We start from the raw sequence: 18,732 nt of genomic DNA, 5'->3' as shown, positions 1-18,732 counted from the left end.
ACTTTACTGGTGGAGCCTGTAAACGGCGTGAAGAGTCAATAGTAGAAAAGTCAATGGCTGAGAGGCAGTTAGAACCATCTCAGAACTGTTCTTAAAAGGTTCTTTATGGAGCCAATAAAGTCGCTGGTGCTGCAACACTACAAGCCTAAAGAAGCATTTCATGATGTTGAACGGGGTTTGTGAGTACACGCTCAGTTAAACTCTACAAATCCTCTTGAAATATCAGTTCAGCTGCTCACAGCAGAGGGCAGCAGTGATAAAGTATTGACAGGCGTGCTCTCTCTCGCTCTGTAGTTCACCTTTGAGGAGAGTGCTAAGTAGATTTTTCCAACCTCGGATGAATCCATGTTGAATTGTGTCAATAAAAATAATAAATGTTTCTGGTGTAAGAGCTTTTTATTTGTTTTTCTTCTTAAGATATTTAAAATATATCTCTCACATCCTATTGTATGTCATGTAAGTGGGTGATTTTTATGTCTATTTCTGGTAGATGTGTCACTTTGGGTTAATGTGTCTATTTTTGATCATTGTCTGTCTCTGTTTGCTCATTTTTCAGCAATATATATCTAATATAGATATATATATATACTTTTCCACCTGTTTGTGGTCATTTTGTGTGGGTTATTGATCATTGTGTGGATTTACATATTATTGTAATATTTGTTCTATGACATAACACACAGGGAATCATTTGTATAATAATCCAGATAAAATTTTAGTTAGACTGAAATCACATTATTCAAAATACTCACACTTTATTTTTATTTACATAAGGAAGAAATGTGTGTGTTTTACAGAGAGGTGAGACCTGATGACTGTAACAGCTGTTTTCACACTAAGGCTCTACTGTCAATACTTAGCACATGTGGCCCTGTGTGTGTGTTAGAGAGAGACAGTCTACTCACAGTTTATTCTCAACTGTTGTGATGTCCTCAGTGTGTTTAAAAAAAAGACAAATAAAGATAAATAACCCTGGTCACACCAACACAACAGGTCAACCTCCTCCTCCTCCTCCTCCTCCTCCTCCTCAGCTCATTTTCTTCGTCTTCTAAACCAACGTTTTCCTTTCACATTAGCTTCTCCTCCACCATCCTCTGATCGAGTGCTCTCATGATTTCTGCATTTTTCTTACTTTGCCTGTTTCCCTGCATTTCCATTAATAAACAGAGGGTTCATTAATTCAGTAAAGTACACAAGTTTACACAAGTCCTAGTATCTAATATCATCAGCACCCGTGACATTAAGCCTGCTTAATGACCCTTCATCATTTTAAAATCATGTGATGTTGACAAATGTTGTTCCAACCTGCAGAAGATCATTTTAGCTTTTACCTCTAGATTCACATTTTAACAATGTACCAAACTGCATCAAGTCACATTTGCATCACATTTGGCAAAAATGAATGTAGATGGTCTTAATTACATGCACTGCTGCATATGAATGAAATGTGGTGTCTAATTTAAATTCTTTAGCAGATTTAACTTTGTTCCAGAAAAAATTAACTCTAAGAAGGGGATGTTGAACTGTAGCACTAAAGCAGATCTTATCTATTTTCACAAAGATTTTTTAGTTTTTACATTACCTTAATGTGTTTTTCTGTATTATTGAATAAACTCTGTTACCCTAATATTAATTTCTATTTTCAACAAAATGATCTTATTTCACTTTAATGGTGCAAATCTACAATCTTAACATGAATGGACTTGAAGTGAAGTAACAAATGTTTTTGTCTGTGTGAGACCGTTAAAGGATCATCTGTAGATGCTAACATGTAAATATGCAAATAAATAAGTTTTACAATTTTTGTGAGCAACAGAAGATAATTATAAAGTAAGTTCTGCTTCAATAAATCTAAAAATAAATACATGTTAGAACAGAGAGTAAAAAACCTCAATGAAAAAGAAAAACAAACCAGCAGGTCATCCATGTTAAATAAAATATTGTGGTATTTTTCTTTTAACCTCAAAGAGGACAAGGCATCGGAGGCAGATCTACACACATACTCAACCAGTCCCACTGTAATTTTAAAATCCAAAAGCTGTAATTTAAAAATAAAAAATGAAACCAGAGGAATCATAAATAACTTATAATAATAAACCACTCTTTCCTCAGAATTTAAAAACATGCTGAACATATTGTGTCTTGAGATTAACTGAAACCTTGTGCTTCATGTTAAATGTTCTTAGTTGGCAAATGTTCAGAAAATTAAGACTGGATGACTTACACTATACGGTTAATTAATTTACAGAAAACCATGATTTATGTTGGACTTGGTCAAGTTACTAACTATGCAGTGTAGCACAATTAATTTTCCTCTTCTGGAGCTAATATATTTTAAATAATTAATTTAGTTAGTTCTTCTTTAAACTTTCTGATAACTTTTGGAAGATGTAAATACAATATTTTGTGGTGCTCACGTTGAAAACTGAGTGTATGTGCAGACGAAGGGCTCATGCTTCTTCGCAGGTTGCCACACACCATAGCGCAGAGCACTTAACCTTTGACCTCAAACATCCAACTCTGACAACCTGCACCTCTCTCTGCAGGCCCGATGACATCGTCTTTAATGTGTTCACACACATGCAAACTGCTGTGTGGTTCAGGGAGGTCAACAGGTGCTGCACCTCTGCTGTAATAGCGCATTTCCACCATCAGAGAGCAGCAGCAGATTCAAGTGTGTTTTTATGGATTAGAAAGAATCCTGCTTGCCCTTTGGCAGTGAGTGACTTGAGAGTTTGTACATGTTCACATCTGTGAATACGTGTTTATGTTTCCTAGTCTGTTTGCACTCTGCGTGTGTGCATGTACATGGGGCGGTATGTCAGCGGAGCAGATGTGGCGTCTGTCTGAGGAGGAAAGAAAAGTTTAAAAAGTTAAAAAAGACGAAGAAGAAGGAATCGAAAAGGAAAAAGAAAAGTAAATAAAAAAAATGACTGAAAGCAAATGCAGTGTGAAAAGAGATTAAAGGTAAAAGACAACTGGAAATAGCGAGACAGTGAGGCAATGGGTGTGAAAGGAAAAAAGTACAGAGGATGATGACGATGGCACGGGACGAAGAGTGTAACGAGGCAGAGGTAGAACAATGGAGAAAAAGAAAGCCAGGAACTTGTCATGCCACTGTAATCACAGCTCCATATGTGAAACACTGTGAGAAAAGAGAAACAGAAAAGGGAGAAGACAGACAGACAGACAGAGAAAGAAAGCAACAACACTCAAGAACTAAACTCCAATGTCAGGGTCTCCGGGTGGAAAAGGGTAGATGGAAATCCGAAAAGGGAACACGAACGGGATTATGAGGGGAAGCTGGTTAGCGTCAGCGTCCAAAACAAACCCACAGGCATTCTCTGTTTTACCAACAAACATCTCTTTTATTTTGTCTCCACACCATTCAATAAATACACAATACAAACCAGTTTCATATTCATAAACAACAATGATAAAAAAAAAAAACATAAAATATTACTTAATTTGAAACAGAAATAGAAACAATCCAAGCAAAGAAGCAATGAGATCAACAGGAGGTGGAGGCAAAGCTCTTGTTTGTTAAGTGTTACATTAAAATAGCAACTGGGCGAGACAAACTTCTCCAGTGAAGCATGACTGAGAATGACTGGAAATATGTTTTTACAACAAATCAAAGTGATTTCTTTTTTTTTTTTTTGGTTTCTGTATTGCTGTTTAATACATATGCTTTACTGGTAAAAACACGCACACACACTCGCACACTTGCACGTCCACATTCACACACATTTAAGCGACACTATGTCCGGTGAGGACAGTGAGAGCTACAGTAGCTATGGCTGCACTTCAAAAAGAAGTCCTGTCAACAAAATACAAGCTGCTCACTCTTACCAATGTTTGCCATTTTCAAATCCAGCTGGACTTCCTTTTGAGAATCCACCACTGAACATGTGTGATTACAAAAAAAACAGAAAAAGAAAAAGCAACACCTACAGCTTTTGTCCAGTTGAGGTGCTTTAAAAAACAAAACAAGAAAAAGGGAAAATTCCAGCAAAAATGAAAGGCAGGAAGCAAAAGGCAGCAGGTTTGAAAAGTCTAGTTGGTCCTCGTCATAGCTTCATCCCTTCACTTAATGAGTCTGTTCAGTCTATTATTCTTCTGTCGCCGCTCTTCTCTGGTCGTTACAATCCTGAAGCTGAGAACAGGACGGTTGTGAGGTGAGGGAGAGGGCAGGTGGGGAGACCCCAGTGTGCAGCTCTGGGTTGGGGTCCGTCCAGGAGGGTAAAGATGGGGTTTGAGTTCTCTTTCATTGGGTCTCCACACGTCAGTGTGTCCAGGTTCGCCTTTTGTCTGGAGTCTTCACCATCACGTCGTCGTCCTCTTTAGAGTCTATGCAGGACAGAGAAGTCTTTTCAGGCATCGAGTGGCAGGATCCTCCTGTGACATGTCACCGGCGGAGCCTGAACCCGCGGCCGGCGTTTGCGTTCACTGCTTACCGACACACTCGGGACAGCACGAGCCCTCTCTGCGGGTGGTGGGGAAGCAGCTCGGCACTGGACACTGCTTCCTCTGACACTTGGTCACACCATGCTGTGGAAAGCAGAAGATGAAGATGAATGGTTTAACGAGAGCATGCAGGGAGAACAACACACGTTAGGAGGAGTGCGAGAAGCACGAAACACCGATCGCAGAGCTTCCATGAGAAACTGCAGTGTGTAACTTTCTTGTTCCTGTGTTTTTGGATTGACGTCTTCTAACGTCTCACCTAAGTCTAAGTAAAATAAGTTGTCTAACTCGTTTTGCTGCTGTGTCTGGGAACAATCTTGATAAGAGAGCTTCAGATTCAAGTGTCTCTACACACAGACACACAGACAATATATTTTCATAAAAAAAATAAAATAAAATACTGATTACAGCTGCTTTAAAAGTTAATTAAATAAAACCGAGTCCATGCAGAAGTGCAGCGTATTTGTATTGGCTTGGATCAACGTTATCACAGCACGTCTGTTATGTTAAAATGATTTAGTTTGAAATCTGTGAACTATGATTGATTGGTTTAATCTTTTAATAAAAATATCACACACTATGATAAATTCTTTCCCAAAACATAACTTTGGCAGAATGAATCCGTTTTAATAGGTCGTCTTCAAATCAACAACGTCATGTCGCCTGCAGTAAAAATCCTAATATTTGTATTTCAATGATATTTCTTGGCTCCTACAATACTTACATCACACCAGCAGTTGATGCACTTTATCTCCCCCACCAGTGGTACCCAGGGATGCCAGTTGTCACTGTTCTGGTAATAGTTCTTGCCAAATTTGCAGTGCCGCGGGCCGTCCGCTTGCATCATGTCGCTGTGCTCCAGGCCTGCGGGAGTTCTCTCCTCCTCTGGACACTCCTTACAGCAATCGGCAGGATTACGTCTCACAGGATGACTGCAGGTCAACTTCGGACACGTCACCTTTTCACAGTGTACCTCGCCTGTAGAGCCCTGTCAATAAAACAAAAATATATAGAGAGAATGAATTAGATTTATTGTTTTTCCACTAAACAGTTGATAAGAGAGGAGAGGACTGATGAGAAGTGTATTTACAGGCTGCCTCAGTGTCTTTGGAGTCTAATACAAGTTAAATGCATCCATTAAGGTGGTTGTGGAAAGTAAATCCAGCCTGATATAAGTAAGTTTATTGATGTGCATTTACCTTGCAAGTGCAAACAGCACATTTAATGTAGCCGAAGGGAGGCACAAAGGGATGCCATGTTGTTCCTGGGGCATGGATCTTCTGGTCTCCTTCAAAGTAGCAACCTGAGACAGGAGGAAAAAAGAGGTTACTGAGGAAATTCAGCCAGATAATGGCAAGATTCAGAGTTCGATGTTAACAGCAGGGAGAAATTCAATGCAAGTAAAACATTACTTAGATGTACAGATAGAAAAGACACAGTTAACCGTACCTTGAGGGTGTTCTTCCACCTTCTCTGGGGCTTTCATGTCTTTAGGCTCCTTCTTATCTGTTCAGCAAAATCAGAGACATGAAAAATCATTTAGTTATCATCGCTTTAATTCAAATCAGCACCTCCTCTATAAAACACTGCATTAAACATTCATGTCGGTACAGGTACAACTGCAATCTCTGACTATCTCACCATCACAGACAGGGCAGCAATTGTCCTGAGGCTGAACGGTTCGGGAGCAGGTCAGCACCGGACAGATGACTGGATCACAGATCACAGTTCGCTTCTACAGAGGAAAATGCAGACAGACGACAAGAATTAGGTTTGATGTGCACTTCCAGAGAGTGCAAACACATTTGTTTCTTAGCTTTTCTCAACGAAATACTTGAGCATTAAGGAACGTGCATTCAACCACCAAAGAGCGTGTGTGTGGTCTTTACCTGGCAGCTGCAAGAGAAACACTTGTCGTAGTTGGGCGTCCAGCGGGAGCCATGAGCGTGGTGCTGGTTCTCAAAGAAGCAGGTGTGAGGGTCTTTCTTCAGCTCCTCTGGGTCCTTCACGAAGAAGTCGTCAAACTCAGCCTCCTCCACCTCCGCCCTGGCCCCAAACTCACAGTCGTTTGGCACGTGAACCTGGAAGAATGTGAAGAAGTGTGCAGGATAGAGGTGGAGAATACCGAGTGAAAGAGAGGTAGGGAAAAGAAAAAACGGAGACACGCAGGTTAGGACATAAGATTGCTGGCCACACCTGATGCTGACTTGTTAAATAGAGCTCCTCTTAAGCAGATGGCTGTTTATGTGTTGGACCTGTTTGCTATTAAAGTGGCTGGAAACCTACTGTTGAGAGTGCACGTGCGTCATCACTTTGTTTGTTTGCCTGTAAGAACTCATCAACCACTACACCTGCAAAGCTGCAAATAGGTTTGTGTATGTGTGTGTGTGTGTGTGTCTGTGTGTGTGTGTGTGTGTGTTTGTGAATCCCAATAAAACATTTCACCTGCCAGTGAAAGCGTGTGTTTGTGTGGGCCAGAGAGCGCTAAGAGGCTATCACACGTAAATACTCGTGAAAAGTTTTACATACCCGTCCTCGTATTTCTCCTCGGGGGTTCAGCTTGGTGCTGACCTGAATGAAGGCTGTTCCCTGGTGCAGGTGTTGTAGTAATTCAACACTGATGTCCTTTAACACACCCTGAGCCTGAAGGGGAGGAGGAGAGGAGGAGGAAAACAACGTGAGCATGTTTCTATGTGATGATTATGAACTGATCTGTACACATGTAGTTGTACATGTAGGTCACTCAGGTGTACCTGTGATCCATAGAAGCCAGTCAGCAGCCTCTTGTGCGTCGTGCTGCTGTCGTCTAGTTCCCCTATCTCTGCCAGCCCGTGGAGGTGAGCGTTCACGGTGAGGTCGTCGGTTTTGCTGAGGCCTGCGACGACGATCTCGTAATGCAGGTGACAGTGTTTGTCCACTGACACCCAGGCATGACCAGAAGCACCGGTTCTTACAGGTGGAGAGACAAAGGAGCCAGCTAGAGGGACAGGCAATTCTGAAGAAGAAGAAATTAGAGTTAGTTAGAGTGGATCCAGGACATTTTAACAATATTTATTCCATATTTGCATGTCATTCTCCTCTGTACCCTTCTCCATCACCTTCCACTGATTCATACCATGTCTAGGTGCCTCCAGGCCACTGTAGGGCAGAGCTTTGATCTGCCCCCTCAGCTCTCCCTCCTGGCTGTGTGCCGTGGCAACATTGATAAAGAGTTCACTTTGCAGCAACATGTGGATGTGTCGGGCCTCCAGTCGGCTCCAGCTGCCCGTCGCCAGCCCTGTGGCCTGGTTGTACTCCGGTGTCAGGTCGTACAGCACAGAGCGTTTGTTACGGCGCCTTGGCTTCAGCTCAATAGTGAGGCCAACCACCTCGCTGGTGAGACCTGCAACTTGAACCTAGAAGAAACAGGCACAAGAGAAATGAGTAAAGCCCTCCTCCACTCAAAAATGTTATTGTTATTTCAAATCCTGTTGCACATGTTACATTTTCAGGAGGGGGCAGAAGGGAACAAGGCCATACCTGGTAGTCCAGTGTGCCGTTATCATGCAGGTTGAAGATAGCAGAGCCTACGCCTCCTGTCTTCCCCGGGGTCAGCGCATCACCACTGGACATCACACTCTGAATAGCTGAATCAGACAAAAGACAGATTGACATCAATGAATCCCCCTGAGAGCACATCTCTGCTTCACATTACCACCACTCTTCTTCTCAGAGTTTCCTTCCCTAAACCATGGTAGAGCCCTGACAGCATGCGAGATGAGGCAATGATTTCTGTCATGTTAAAATTTGCTGGTTGGTTGAAGAAGGGGAAAGAAAAAGAGCACATGTTCTGCAGCAGTGCACACATCAAACGCACATACACATAATGTCATCCCGTCACCGACGAGGAGTTATTGAACGGACAGGTTCAATTGAACCACTAATCAGGAGGCATACATGCTCGTGTAAATGTATGTGGGACCTTTAGCCAAAAATATACATGTTGCACTGTCTGAAACACACACACACACACACACACACATAAAACCCACCCAGGGCTGAGCTGTAGCATGAGGTAACCATTGTTGAATGCAGTGGGCTTAAAACGATTGAGCTGAGAGGACAGGAGGGAATGAGTAACAGAGACAGGAAAAGAGGAAAGTGCAGAGAAAACGTTTTAAAAACGACACAGAGACAGAAAAAAGCCAGAGAGAGAAGGCACGAAGCCAAAGATACACAAAAAGACAGCGGCTCGGTCCTGAAGCGAGAGACTTGGACACGGAGAGAAGGAGAGCATGAAGCCGAAGGAGAGGAGAACGTGTCGGGTTTGAATTCTTCACACATAACGTCAAGCTGTTAATCACAGCAGTGAAACACCGGCACCGAGTGTCACGTCCTGCAGACTGTGACCTCGGCAGCGCCAGTGTGTGAGAGTGCACATTTTTGTTTGTATGTGTGCACGTCTGAATGTTTTAGAGCTAGACATCTTGATGCTCGCTGTTCGTGTTGTTCAATGTTTAAGAATGTGTCCCATGAAAAGACCATGTGTGTTTTAACGGTTTCAGACGACTGGGTTGTCCACAACATTCCTGAAACCTCTGTCTCTCTCTCACTCTCTCACACACACACACACACGCACACACACAAACACAGGAACGCTGCATGCACAGTCTTGGTGGGCCACCAAGTCAAACAGAAGGTCTATAAACATGGTTTTTCCCCAGTGATAAGACTTAAAAGGATAGAGACAGAAAGAAAAAGAAGTATTTATAGAGGCGAATGACAAAAACAGCCACAGATGGAGTAGCCCAAACCAACTGCAACGGAAAACACATTCTCAACCATCTCAGTGTCTGCTGCATGTATAGCTTTGGGTACGAACACGCTGGTGTGATGTGGAGAGAATAGGCACATGAAATGAGTTTTAATTCCACCAGTGTGAAGGTAAAAGACGGGTTTGGTGGCGGGGATACTTACTGTCACAAGATTTTCTGCCTGTGATGAAGCCAGAGATGCGTCGTGGATCCTGACCCTCGGTCGTTACGGTGATCTCCAGCTGACCCCGAGATAACCAGAACAGCTCGCGGCTGTTCAGGTCCGTCAGGACTTCTGCAAAATCTGGATCCTGCACGGATTGAAAGTGTTAGTAGGTCAGCCATATTACACTGCAAACAAACTAGAAATGAAAATGTCACATCACACTGTCAAAATGTTGATAACATTATCTTAGGACAGTTTATACCCAGCAAAGTAAAAATACAAAGACATCACAAATTCAGCATTGATCTCGGGCACAGAGCCGTTCTGTTACATAAAAACAAGTGGTTTCAAATCACCACGCTCACTTAAGCCGTGTACAAAAATAAGTCCTGCATCTTGACATGTTTTATTTTGAGAGAAGCTTAATTTCAAGCAGGCAGACTGGACCCTGGCAAAGACGTGGGGACTGGTCAGGATGTTGAGAAATGCTGAATTAATAAGACACATGTACGAGCGTGTTGAAGAAATGTTGCTTTTATGACCTCGGGGCCTCAGTTCAATATAAATATAGATGTACTATAAATCCACACAGCGAGGATCCAAAACAGAGCGGGTCTGGACAGAGGAGGGTGACTTATATTTGGGAAAATGAATAGATAGAATAATGAGAGGGGAGTAAGGTGCAGAAGGATATATTGATGCCTTGTGTAAATCAGGCAGAGCAGTAATACTGTCAGGATTACAGGTCCAGGAAAAAAATGACTTCACACATTCAAAAATCTGATGTGTTTGCCCGTCTATGTGTGTTTAGAGTTGGAAAAATAAAGACAAGCATGGTCCTCGGCTGAGAATTATACACGCTTTGTAGTTTCTTTGCCTCTATTACTCAGATAGACTTTAAATGAGTCAGCGGTTTGGGTTTCAGTGTCTAGCTTGAGGACACTTTTAGGGGTCATGTTGCTGAGGTCGAACTTTTCACATATTTTTCACGGTCTCTCTCACCGCTAGGCTCAATAGAGGCGCATCGGCCCTTCACGCAATTCCTGGCAGAATTAAAAACAGGCCCGCCTTTCATCGCTCCTCTCCCTCCCTCCTTCCTCGCTCTATCCATCTCAGCCCACAGACCACTAACCACTGACATGTGTGAGGAGTGTGTACGCAGTCCATCCTCCCTCCCTCCCTTCGCTGTGTCTCTCGTCCCTCGCTCACATCTGTCTCGTTCAAGCGCTCCTCTCACACACTTTCTCTCTTCCCCTGTTTTCCCCTCAATCTTTCTCTCCATCCATTTTTCTTGTCACGTCTTAGGGTAGTTAGCTGTGATCAGAGCGGCGGCTACAACGGTACTAGGATGTGGTGACCAAACCACATCCGTCTGTGAGAGAGGAGGAGAGGAGGGGGACCACAACTCTGTGTGTGTGTGTGTGTGTGTCATGTTCCTGGCCGACAACAACAATCCTTTTACAGTTACCCCTTAATTCTTAGTCTGCCCCAGATAACACTTTTCCCTAACACTTCCCACAGCCGTGGAGCTTTTACTGGCGGTATCTGTCTGGAAAAGACCACGCTGATGAAACTCGTCGATGCTGGTTAATGTGGGTATTACTCACATGAGAGGTGATGTTGGCTAGGATCTCTCTCAGGATGTGCTGGCGGTACACGAGCTCAACTCGGATTGGCACCACAAAGGGCTCTGAGGAGAGAGAGAGAGACAGTTTCCCATTTATGTCTGTTACTAATGCCGCATTGCCTCTTCCAAATTCCATGATTTAAGAAGGTTTGTGTACTGAAAGTGCAATTGATCGAAACGGATCTGTTCTGTAGGAGGAATGATCTCTTCTTTTCTTTTTCTGAAACATTTTTACTGCAGCAGTCGTCTCCTCCTAATGTGCGTTTTTGTCTTCCCTCCCCTCTCTCACCTTTCTGTTTGTGCCTGATGAGCCCTTGCAGGATGAGGATGAAGTGAAGGTTGCTCTCCGTGTCGCTCAGCGTCAACATGGCGATGCCTCCCATGCCCGAGTTCTCATCTTCTGACGTCAGCGTCGAACTAAATGTCTCTGCACACAAGACGCATGCACACTTTGAGTATCTGCATTTTCAATTCAACATTACAAAAACAAAGAAGAACGATGCACACGTACCAGCAAACAGCGCTCTGTGTTTGATGATCTTTCCCTCCACTTCTTCTCGTTTGTTTGCCGATGTGGTCATAGTGATGCGCATCTGCTCTGTCTGCAGATGTCTCAGCAGGGCCTTAGGCACGCTCTTCCACACGCCACAGATCTAACACATAAGATGAATATTGTCACAGTTAAAGTAAAGTAAAGTGCACATTCAAACAGACAACAACATGAACGTCTGCTAAACACATCAAACCATTTGATTTTGCTCTAAATCCCAGTCTGCAGGCCTTTAACTTAAAAACCACCACTTTTCCCTGAGAGCAGAGGGAGAGGGAAGAAATGTGGCAGTGTGCCGGCACCTCATAACTCAGAGTTCAGGGGTAATCTCCATTTTAATTAGCAATACTCTCAGTCCTCCTGCTAAGCAGTGATGTAACATGTGAAAAATTCTCTGGTTCCCAAAGCATTGCTCCAGTGTCGAGTGTTTTCCCCAAGGTCCTCTGGTGCTTGACACTGACATTTATCTAAAAATAATAATTGGCCAATTACTGCGACCTGTACTGGGGGCGTGTGGGGGGGCAGCACTCCTCTTGTTGAACTGAGTGCTGTGGTCTGAAGTGGAATGAGGAGATGTGTGTGTTTTGGCAGAAAATGACGTGCAGGGATAGAGTGAGACGTTAGGGAGTATGTGGTCACACATGCATGGGTACTACTGTTACACCAACATCTCAGTTCCCTGATTTATCAAGATAATATTGGTCTTTTATTAAACTCTGTGATGAGCTGTACATCTCTGGCCCGATGGTGGTTTCTGCCTTTGAGTGAATGGAGTTCACCGCAATTGAGTTTATGATGTTTGCGAAGAGGCAACGAAGCAGAAAGGAGGTGTCACCGTGTGTGTAAGTGAGTTTATTTATAGTGAGTTTCAGCATGTAGCAATGGATTGAATGAATTTATCATACGTTAAACTGCAGAGACAGAAAGATCATTTTCTGTTTAGGGGACGGCTTACCATCTCTGACTGTCCTTTGGGGACCTTGTACTCAAAAGCAGCGGTCCCGTCTGAATCTAGAAAGACAATTCTACTGGGACGACCCATCCTGGAAAATGACACAGACAGAAAAATAAAAATTAATGTATAAAGATTTTATCCAAAGTCGTTTCACACATATAACTTTTTTCCTGTGCAACTTTTGTTTTGCAACCTCTCGATGCTCCAGCAAAACTATGTTTTAAACAACAGACAAATAGTGACGTCTTTTAAAGTTGCTACTCTAAACAGTTCAAGTTTGTTTGGGATAAACAGGACAAGAGCCGGGAAGTCAGCGTGAGCAGTAACACGACTCTCTTGCATCATTGCATCATCGCCGCCCCCCCACTTCAGAGACTACAGCTACAGAAAACCCAGGAGAGCAGGCAGCTCTGCTGCGACATTCGGCATGTTTTACCTCTGGTATGTGATGGAGAAGGCCAGGCTGTTTCTGGTCAGAGAGAAGCGAGCTCTGGCAACACCACTGGAGCTGGGAAGCCATGAGTCTGTCACTCCTGTCAGCACTGCAACAAAGTCTGCAGGAGGGGATAGAGGAACGTGTTAAACAGTCGTGTTCTTTAATTCCCCTGCTCTGCTCTGAAAACGAGTCACATTGAATCCATTGTTTCTTGGTCTTTAACTTTATTCTTGCTCTGACACATCTCAGCGCTTGTTGTGTGTCAGTTAACAGATGGTCCCACTCACCAGTTCGGCTCTCCCCGGGTGCCAAATCCTCAGAGCTCAGGTAGGATCTGTCGTTGTAAGATTTGTGGAGGTCATCCTCCTTCTCTTTGCTCTTTTCATGGAAATAATCAAAGGTGTCCAGCACAGAGTCAGTCTGTTTGTTGTCGCTGTCACCTGAGGAAGGAGGAAGCAGTTTGAGTTGAGACATGAACATGTTTTATTATAACGTTTTACTACACTAATACATTTTACTCAGGAGTCAGAGGAATGATTTAGTAAAAGTCAGACACCAATTTCAGTCCAGTGCTCCGGGCTCAGATCTATTCTCTCTGTCTCGCCCAGGGATAACTACCCAGGGTTGTCTCTTTAAAGGAGAACTGGGAGTGACACTGGCATGCAATCTTAACAATGACCCACTGTTCCACTCAGAAACTGCTGTGGATCCTGATGTAATGTGTGGACCTTACACCTTTCCACACAAACACACACACACATGCATATACACACAAAGTGACACATGCAGCCAAACGCAGACACCGATAATTGATCTTGAGAAATAAAACCGCACGGTGCCTCTTAGTAAGCCAAACGTTATTTCTACACTTTGTCTTCTGATGAAGCTCGGCTGGACGGTTTTGCTTTCTTTCTTGGTGTCTGATTCACACGCTCATGCACACACACACACAATTCGAGTCTCATCATTCCTTTCTCTTTCCTCTGCTCCACTGGGCACGCTTGAGGGCTTCTGGGTAGTGTCACTCTCACTTCTCTCCACTTAGCAATAGTGTATCCTAAGTTGCACCACACATTGCACACACATATATAAACACACAAACACACACACACACCATTTTCCATCACTTACACAAACATACTTGCTGCTTTGGTGCCAAGGTTAAGACAAACACACTCAACATTTTCCTTAAAACCTGACCACAAGACACACACACACACACAGTCATATGCCTATCCAATTCTTGACACACACACACAAACACAGGGCACAGTGTTGTCGCCACAGTGCTTTACCTTTTCTTTCCATTCCATTACCAGACACACATGGCGTAGAAAAACACACAATCTGCTGAATAACAGTGACCCACCCTGTGTGTGTGCGAGCATGGGAGTTCTCTAATTCTCTAATAAGGTGGGATTGTGTGTGTGCAGCAGTGTGTGGACGACGTAAGCAGCAACGTGTGAATGAGGCTAAATTAGATGGGTGATGTGTCTAGTTAGACAAAATGTGTACTTGATGCGCCTGAGTGGAAAATCAATTGACCTGCTCGTTCTATCCAGCAGCTGTTCGGAAGACTAAATAGGTGACCCAGGGGAAAGGGGAAAGAAAACACTGAAGAACTGGGAATGCAGAAGGGAAAATGGAGGCAGGGAGGGAGAGAGGTGTGATTGAAACGAGTAATAAACAACTGTGGGAAAAGGCCATTGCTGTGGCCGAGGAGACGAGCGTGGATGTGTTGTTTTCGGATTTCTAAAAGACGTGGGACAGCTTTAGTTGCTTGCATAATTACCTTTCGGGCAGGTTTTGCAACAGTGCCCTGGGAGTAGGATTGGATCATCGCAGTCCGGGTCTGGACAGTCTTGCTTGATGTTCTTACAGTTTACCTTCCCCAGTACTTTGCCACGACGGCTTTTTTGCTGTAAGGAATACACACAGAGATCAGTTTCTCACCATCTGAAACCGCACAGAAAAGGCTTCTGCCAGCTGGCGTTAACGCTTTGTCAACCTACTAGTGCAGAAACACTGAAATGTATACAGTGAGACTGAGGAAAACTTACAGGTTCGCAGTGGCACTGGACGCAGTGCATGACACCGAAAGGCTCCCCCAAATCTGGGTGCCATGTGTCCTCCAGAGAATAGAATCGACCTCCAAATGAGCATCCTGTAACACAAACACTGCTGATTATACACGTCTGTCCTCAAGGTCAAGCGCTGGATGGTTATAATCACAATTCCTTGGGCTCTCTTCAAACCAGAGGCAGGCTTGATTACATGATTTTATATGAGGTTTGTGCTATTATGGTAGAATTAATCATGAGGAGCAGAGAAGAATTCAGTGGAGGCATTTTAAAATAGGAGCTGAATTACATAAGGCGAAGCTAAAATCCTGACTGTAGGGTGACATACAGGCTGCACTGCTGTATCCAGTTTCAATCTTTCAAAATTACAAATAAATCTTGCATAGCTCACTGCCCAGGCATGTTGGAGGTGACTGAAACTCCCTGGATGCCTCATGAGTTCTGGGACTCAACCTTGCATCCTGTCTCATCTAAATGATCCATGAGCAAGCATGGGAGACGTTCAATTTTCCCCTGAAAGATTATCAGCTTCCCAGAACTGCGCACGGTGTATGCCAGACCTTGTTAAAGAGATTTTCAGCAGTTGTTTAATAAAGTAAGCAGCGAGAGGAGGTAAGAAATACTTTAATGTGCATTGAGTTTACAATAAACTCAGCGTAAAACACTTATTTAAATGATTATTGCCTTTAATACCATACACAGTCTGGCAGTTGGGTTTTTGTTCCCGACTCCAGCGCGTTGGATTCGAAATGAAACAATAACTCTGAGGCTGCAGAGGCTTTGGGTTTGAGTTTGTGTTTACATCCACCATCAGATGTATAAACTGAAAGCTCCCAGCGCGAACACGCTGACAGCAGAAAGCCAGCAGAGTTGTTTCGCCTCAGATCCAGTGTGCTGGAGCAGCAGCACGACTATGAATAACACATCACCGTCCTAATATACAGGCACTGCTTTGTATATTGATGTTACGGGAGATAAAAATAGTTTTTAGTGTTATTATTACTATACTACAATCATAATTGGGTGTTACTCACGCTGGGTTACTACAGGGACATTATAGTGATTTTTGGTTTGGATAAGTGCCTGTAAGCAGTGTGTGTGGTGAGCGCCCTTCAGTGTACACACAGCCTACACCAAACGTGATGTTACCCCTTTGGCCATCTCAAGCTGATGGCTCGCCCTGCTCACTACCAACCTGGTTCATATTATTCTTTCATTAAACTGACTACACACTTTAAACAGTCCAGTCCAGTAACAGGGAGCCAAACTGGGAGGCTCTGCCACTTCTCTCTCTCTCTCTCTCTCTGTGTTGAAATAAATCATCTCAGAGGAGCCAATGCTTGTAATGGAAAGTCGATTGATTACAGTTTCCAACGCTGAATTACACGTTAGGTCGGTGGTTAACGTGGAGTTCCCACAGTTTTGAACTCCAAAGTGGTTACCTTATAAAAACCGCACAGAGATTTGTACGTAGGGGCTTTCGCAAATGAATCAAATGGCATTTACTGCGGCTGTGACTCAGATGTTTACCTCATGTTTATACATAAAGGAACCCAGACGCTAAAGAATATTTCAGGGAGACATGGAGATTTACTAAATAAATTTGGATAAATAATAATTATGTTATTTGGACTTAAGGCACCTTCGCGCGCAACTCGCAGGCGCATTAACTCAAATGGAGATGTGGCACAACTCTCCAGCCCTCATGCAAAAATCTGAATATTTTACGTTTTCCTGCTATTTCAGATAATATATATAAACACACATTAGCCCACTGCAAGCACTAAAAATAATAGTGGGTTTACTACAATTCGGCATAATTATATTGCTTTTTTTTACACTTAATTGAACTATGGTCAAACCCACTATGCAAAGAAGGAGTTATTGTGATGCTTCGAATTGCAGACAGACTTTATGCTTCTTATTCCATTGGATGTTGCAGCCTTGTGCCTGCTCTGCAGGCTTTACCTCTCTCAACATACACAAACAAAGTTGCAACCATTTGAAATGAATCAGTTGGCTTGCTTACCCGACAGGCCCTTGGAGGGCACCGGCTCTCTCTCTGACTGGATGGGCAGAGCTGGAGACTTGAGCCGTGAGGCCGCTCCAGTTTGCAGCCATGCGCAGCTCAGTACGCACAGCAAGGAACGTAGCGCGCAGGGAGCCAGCATCCCAAACCTCCCTCTCTCTCTGTCTCTCCACAAAATATAACCCTCAAAGCTCCACTTGTGAAAGCGCTGTCGACCAAGAGCGACTAATTACACGCCCTAACAGAAGTAAACCCTACGTTTCTCCTGTATATCCAAGCGTCCGGGATCAGTTTGAAAAGTCCGAGTTTCAGTCAGGCGAGTTTTCCGAACACAGGACAGGAGCTACTCAGCGGCACCGCGTCTTTCCTCAGCACCAACAGCCTCCTCAGAGTCCCGTCCCTTTCTGTTTTATAGCCAGCTTCCCTGACAGCTTCAAGCAGCCACCGGCCGGGAGGAGGGGGAGAGATGATGGGAGGGATGGGTGATGGGTGGGGGTGTGGTGTGGGTGGGTGTGGGCGATGAAAAGAGAAATCGACCCCCATCAATTCACTAACGCTTAAGATATGGAAACGAGCCTGTGTCTGATTGATTGGTTCCTAAACTTTTTTTTAATGTATATATAACAGTGTTTTATAAAACTAATTATGAGGCCAAAAGAAACTAGATAAATACTTAAATAGTAATATTTTTAAAACGTGGATTCTCACTAGAAATCAAATTAAACATTTATCATAAAAACCCAGCGTGCACTTAACTTCACCTGTATCTTAAATAATTATGGTTTTAGTGGTTTCATTTAATTAATCTACTGTAAGAAGCAAATAAACTGTCATATCATCCCAAATGCTGCTTTATTTATTTATGTATTTTTATGATGTGGTTCACACAGATTTCTAACATTTGTGCTCTGACTGAAACTTAAACGACAAAGTGGGAATCTCCACATCATGTACAGTAAGGAATGTGTGAGGGTCTGCTGCTCTGGCTGGCTGCACCCTCTATTTTTTCAAGTGTGTTGGAGCTGAGACCTAAGTGACTTAACAGAAACAAATGAAAATAGTTGGAATACCTCAAGACAACTCGTTTCAATTTGTCCTGGCCTCATGCAGACCCCTGTCCTCTTTTAGACCTTAAATTGTTTCTGTGGGCTTACACTGAAAAGCCTACCTGGATTTAAAATCACATTTATTGCACTGTAAATCAGGAACCGCTGCTTTAAACATGTGAACTAAGTGAACTTTAGGTCATTTTAAGTTGTCTGTTTGAGATTTTAATGAACCAAATTCAATAACATTAAGATATTTAGCTGAATCACTGGTTTGGTAACATTGAGACACAGATTTGGTTTAATTTCACATTTTCAGGGAGTTTTTCATTTGACTTGAAGAACTTACTGCTGCAGCTGTTGAAGCCATTTTGAAGACAAGCCTGTGGACAACATCTAAAGCTGCTCTCAGTAACTTTAATTTAAAATTACGCATGTAATTAGTGGTGATAGGAACTCAAACTACCACGACTAATGTGTATTAAAGACACACGGCAAGTTTCCATCACAACAGTTTTCTTCAAACCACAAAAAAGAAAAGTTTCTCTAGAGTTTTAACTCTCATTTGATGGGACGTCAGCT

General features: G+C 43.2%; 1 protein-coding gene across 1 annotated transcript; it reads right to left on the bottom strand.

Moving 5' to 3' along the window:
- Nucleotides 1-3,414: 3,414 nt before the first annotated feature.
- Nucleotides 3,415-17,246, bottom strand: chrd (chordin). The gene is made up of 21 exons (XM_026341781.1): nt 17,105-17,246; nt 15,055-15,158; nt 14,787-14,913; nt 13,282-13,434; nt 12,995-13,112; nt 12,559-12,646; nt 11,565-11,706; nt 11,343-11,480; nt 11,034-11,116; nt 9,424-9,571; nt 7,987-8,093; nt 7,583-7,862; nt 7,221-7,462; nt 6,997-7,110; nt 6,357-6,548; nt 6,109-6,202; nt 5,917-5,973; nt 5,667-5,770; nt 5,192-5,455; nt 4,458-4,551; nt 3,415-4,350 (listed from the first exon to the last, which is right to left on the bottom strand). Exons 1-21 carry the CDS (start codon nt 17,244-17,246, stop codon nt 4,286-4,288), a joined length of 2,856 nt encoding a protein of 951 aa, XP_026197566.1. The 3' UTR covers nt 3,415-4,285.
- Nucleotides 17,247-18,732: the final 1,486 nt, after the last annotated feature.

Source organism: Anabas testudineus, chromosome 13 (genome assembly GCF_900324465.2).
Source record: "Anabas testudineus chromosome 13, fAnaTes1.2, whole genome shotgun sequence".
In the NCBI taxonomy this organism is placed as follows: domain Eukaryota; kingdom Metazoa; phylum Chordata; class Actinopteri; order Anabantiformes; family Anabantidae; genus Anabas; species Anabas testudineus.
This window is presented reverse-complemented; position numbering and strand designations above follow the sequence as displayed.

Coding starts and splice junctions, on each gene's coding strand:
- chrd (XM_026341781.1), bottom strand. CDS start 17,246: ATGCTGGCTCCCTGCGCGCTACGTTCCTTGCTGTGCGTACTGAGCTGC. Junction 11,481..11,564: donor ACACAGAGCGCTGTTTGCTG/GTACGTGTGCAT, acceptor TCTTGTGTGCAG/AGACATTTAGTTCGACGCTG. Junction 7,111..7,220: donor CTGGCTTCTATGGATCACAG/GTACACCTGAGT, acceptor CCTCCCCTTCAG/GCTCAGGGTGTGTTAAAGGA.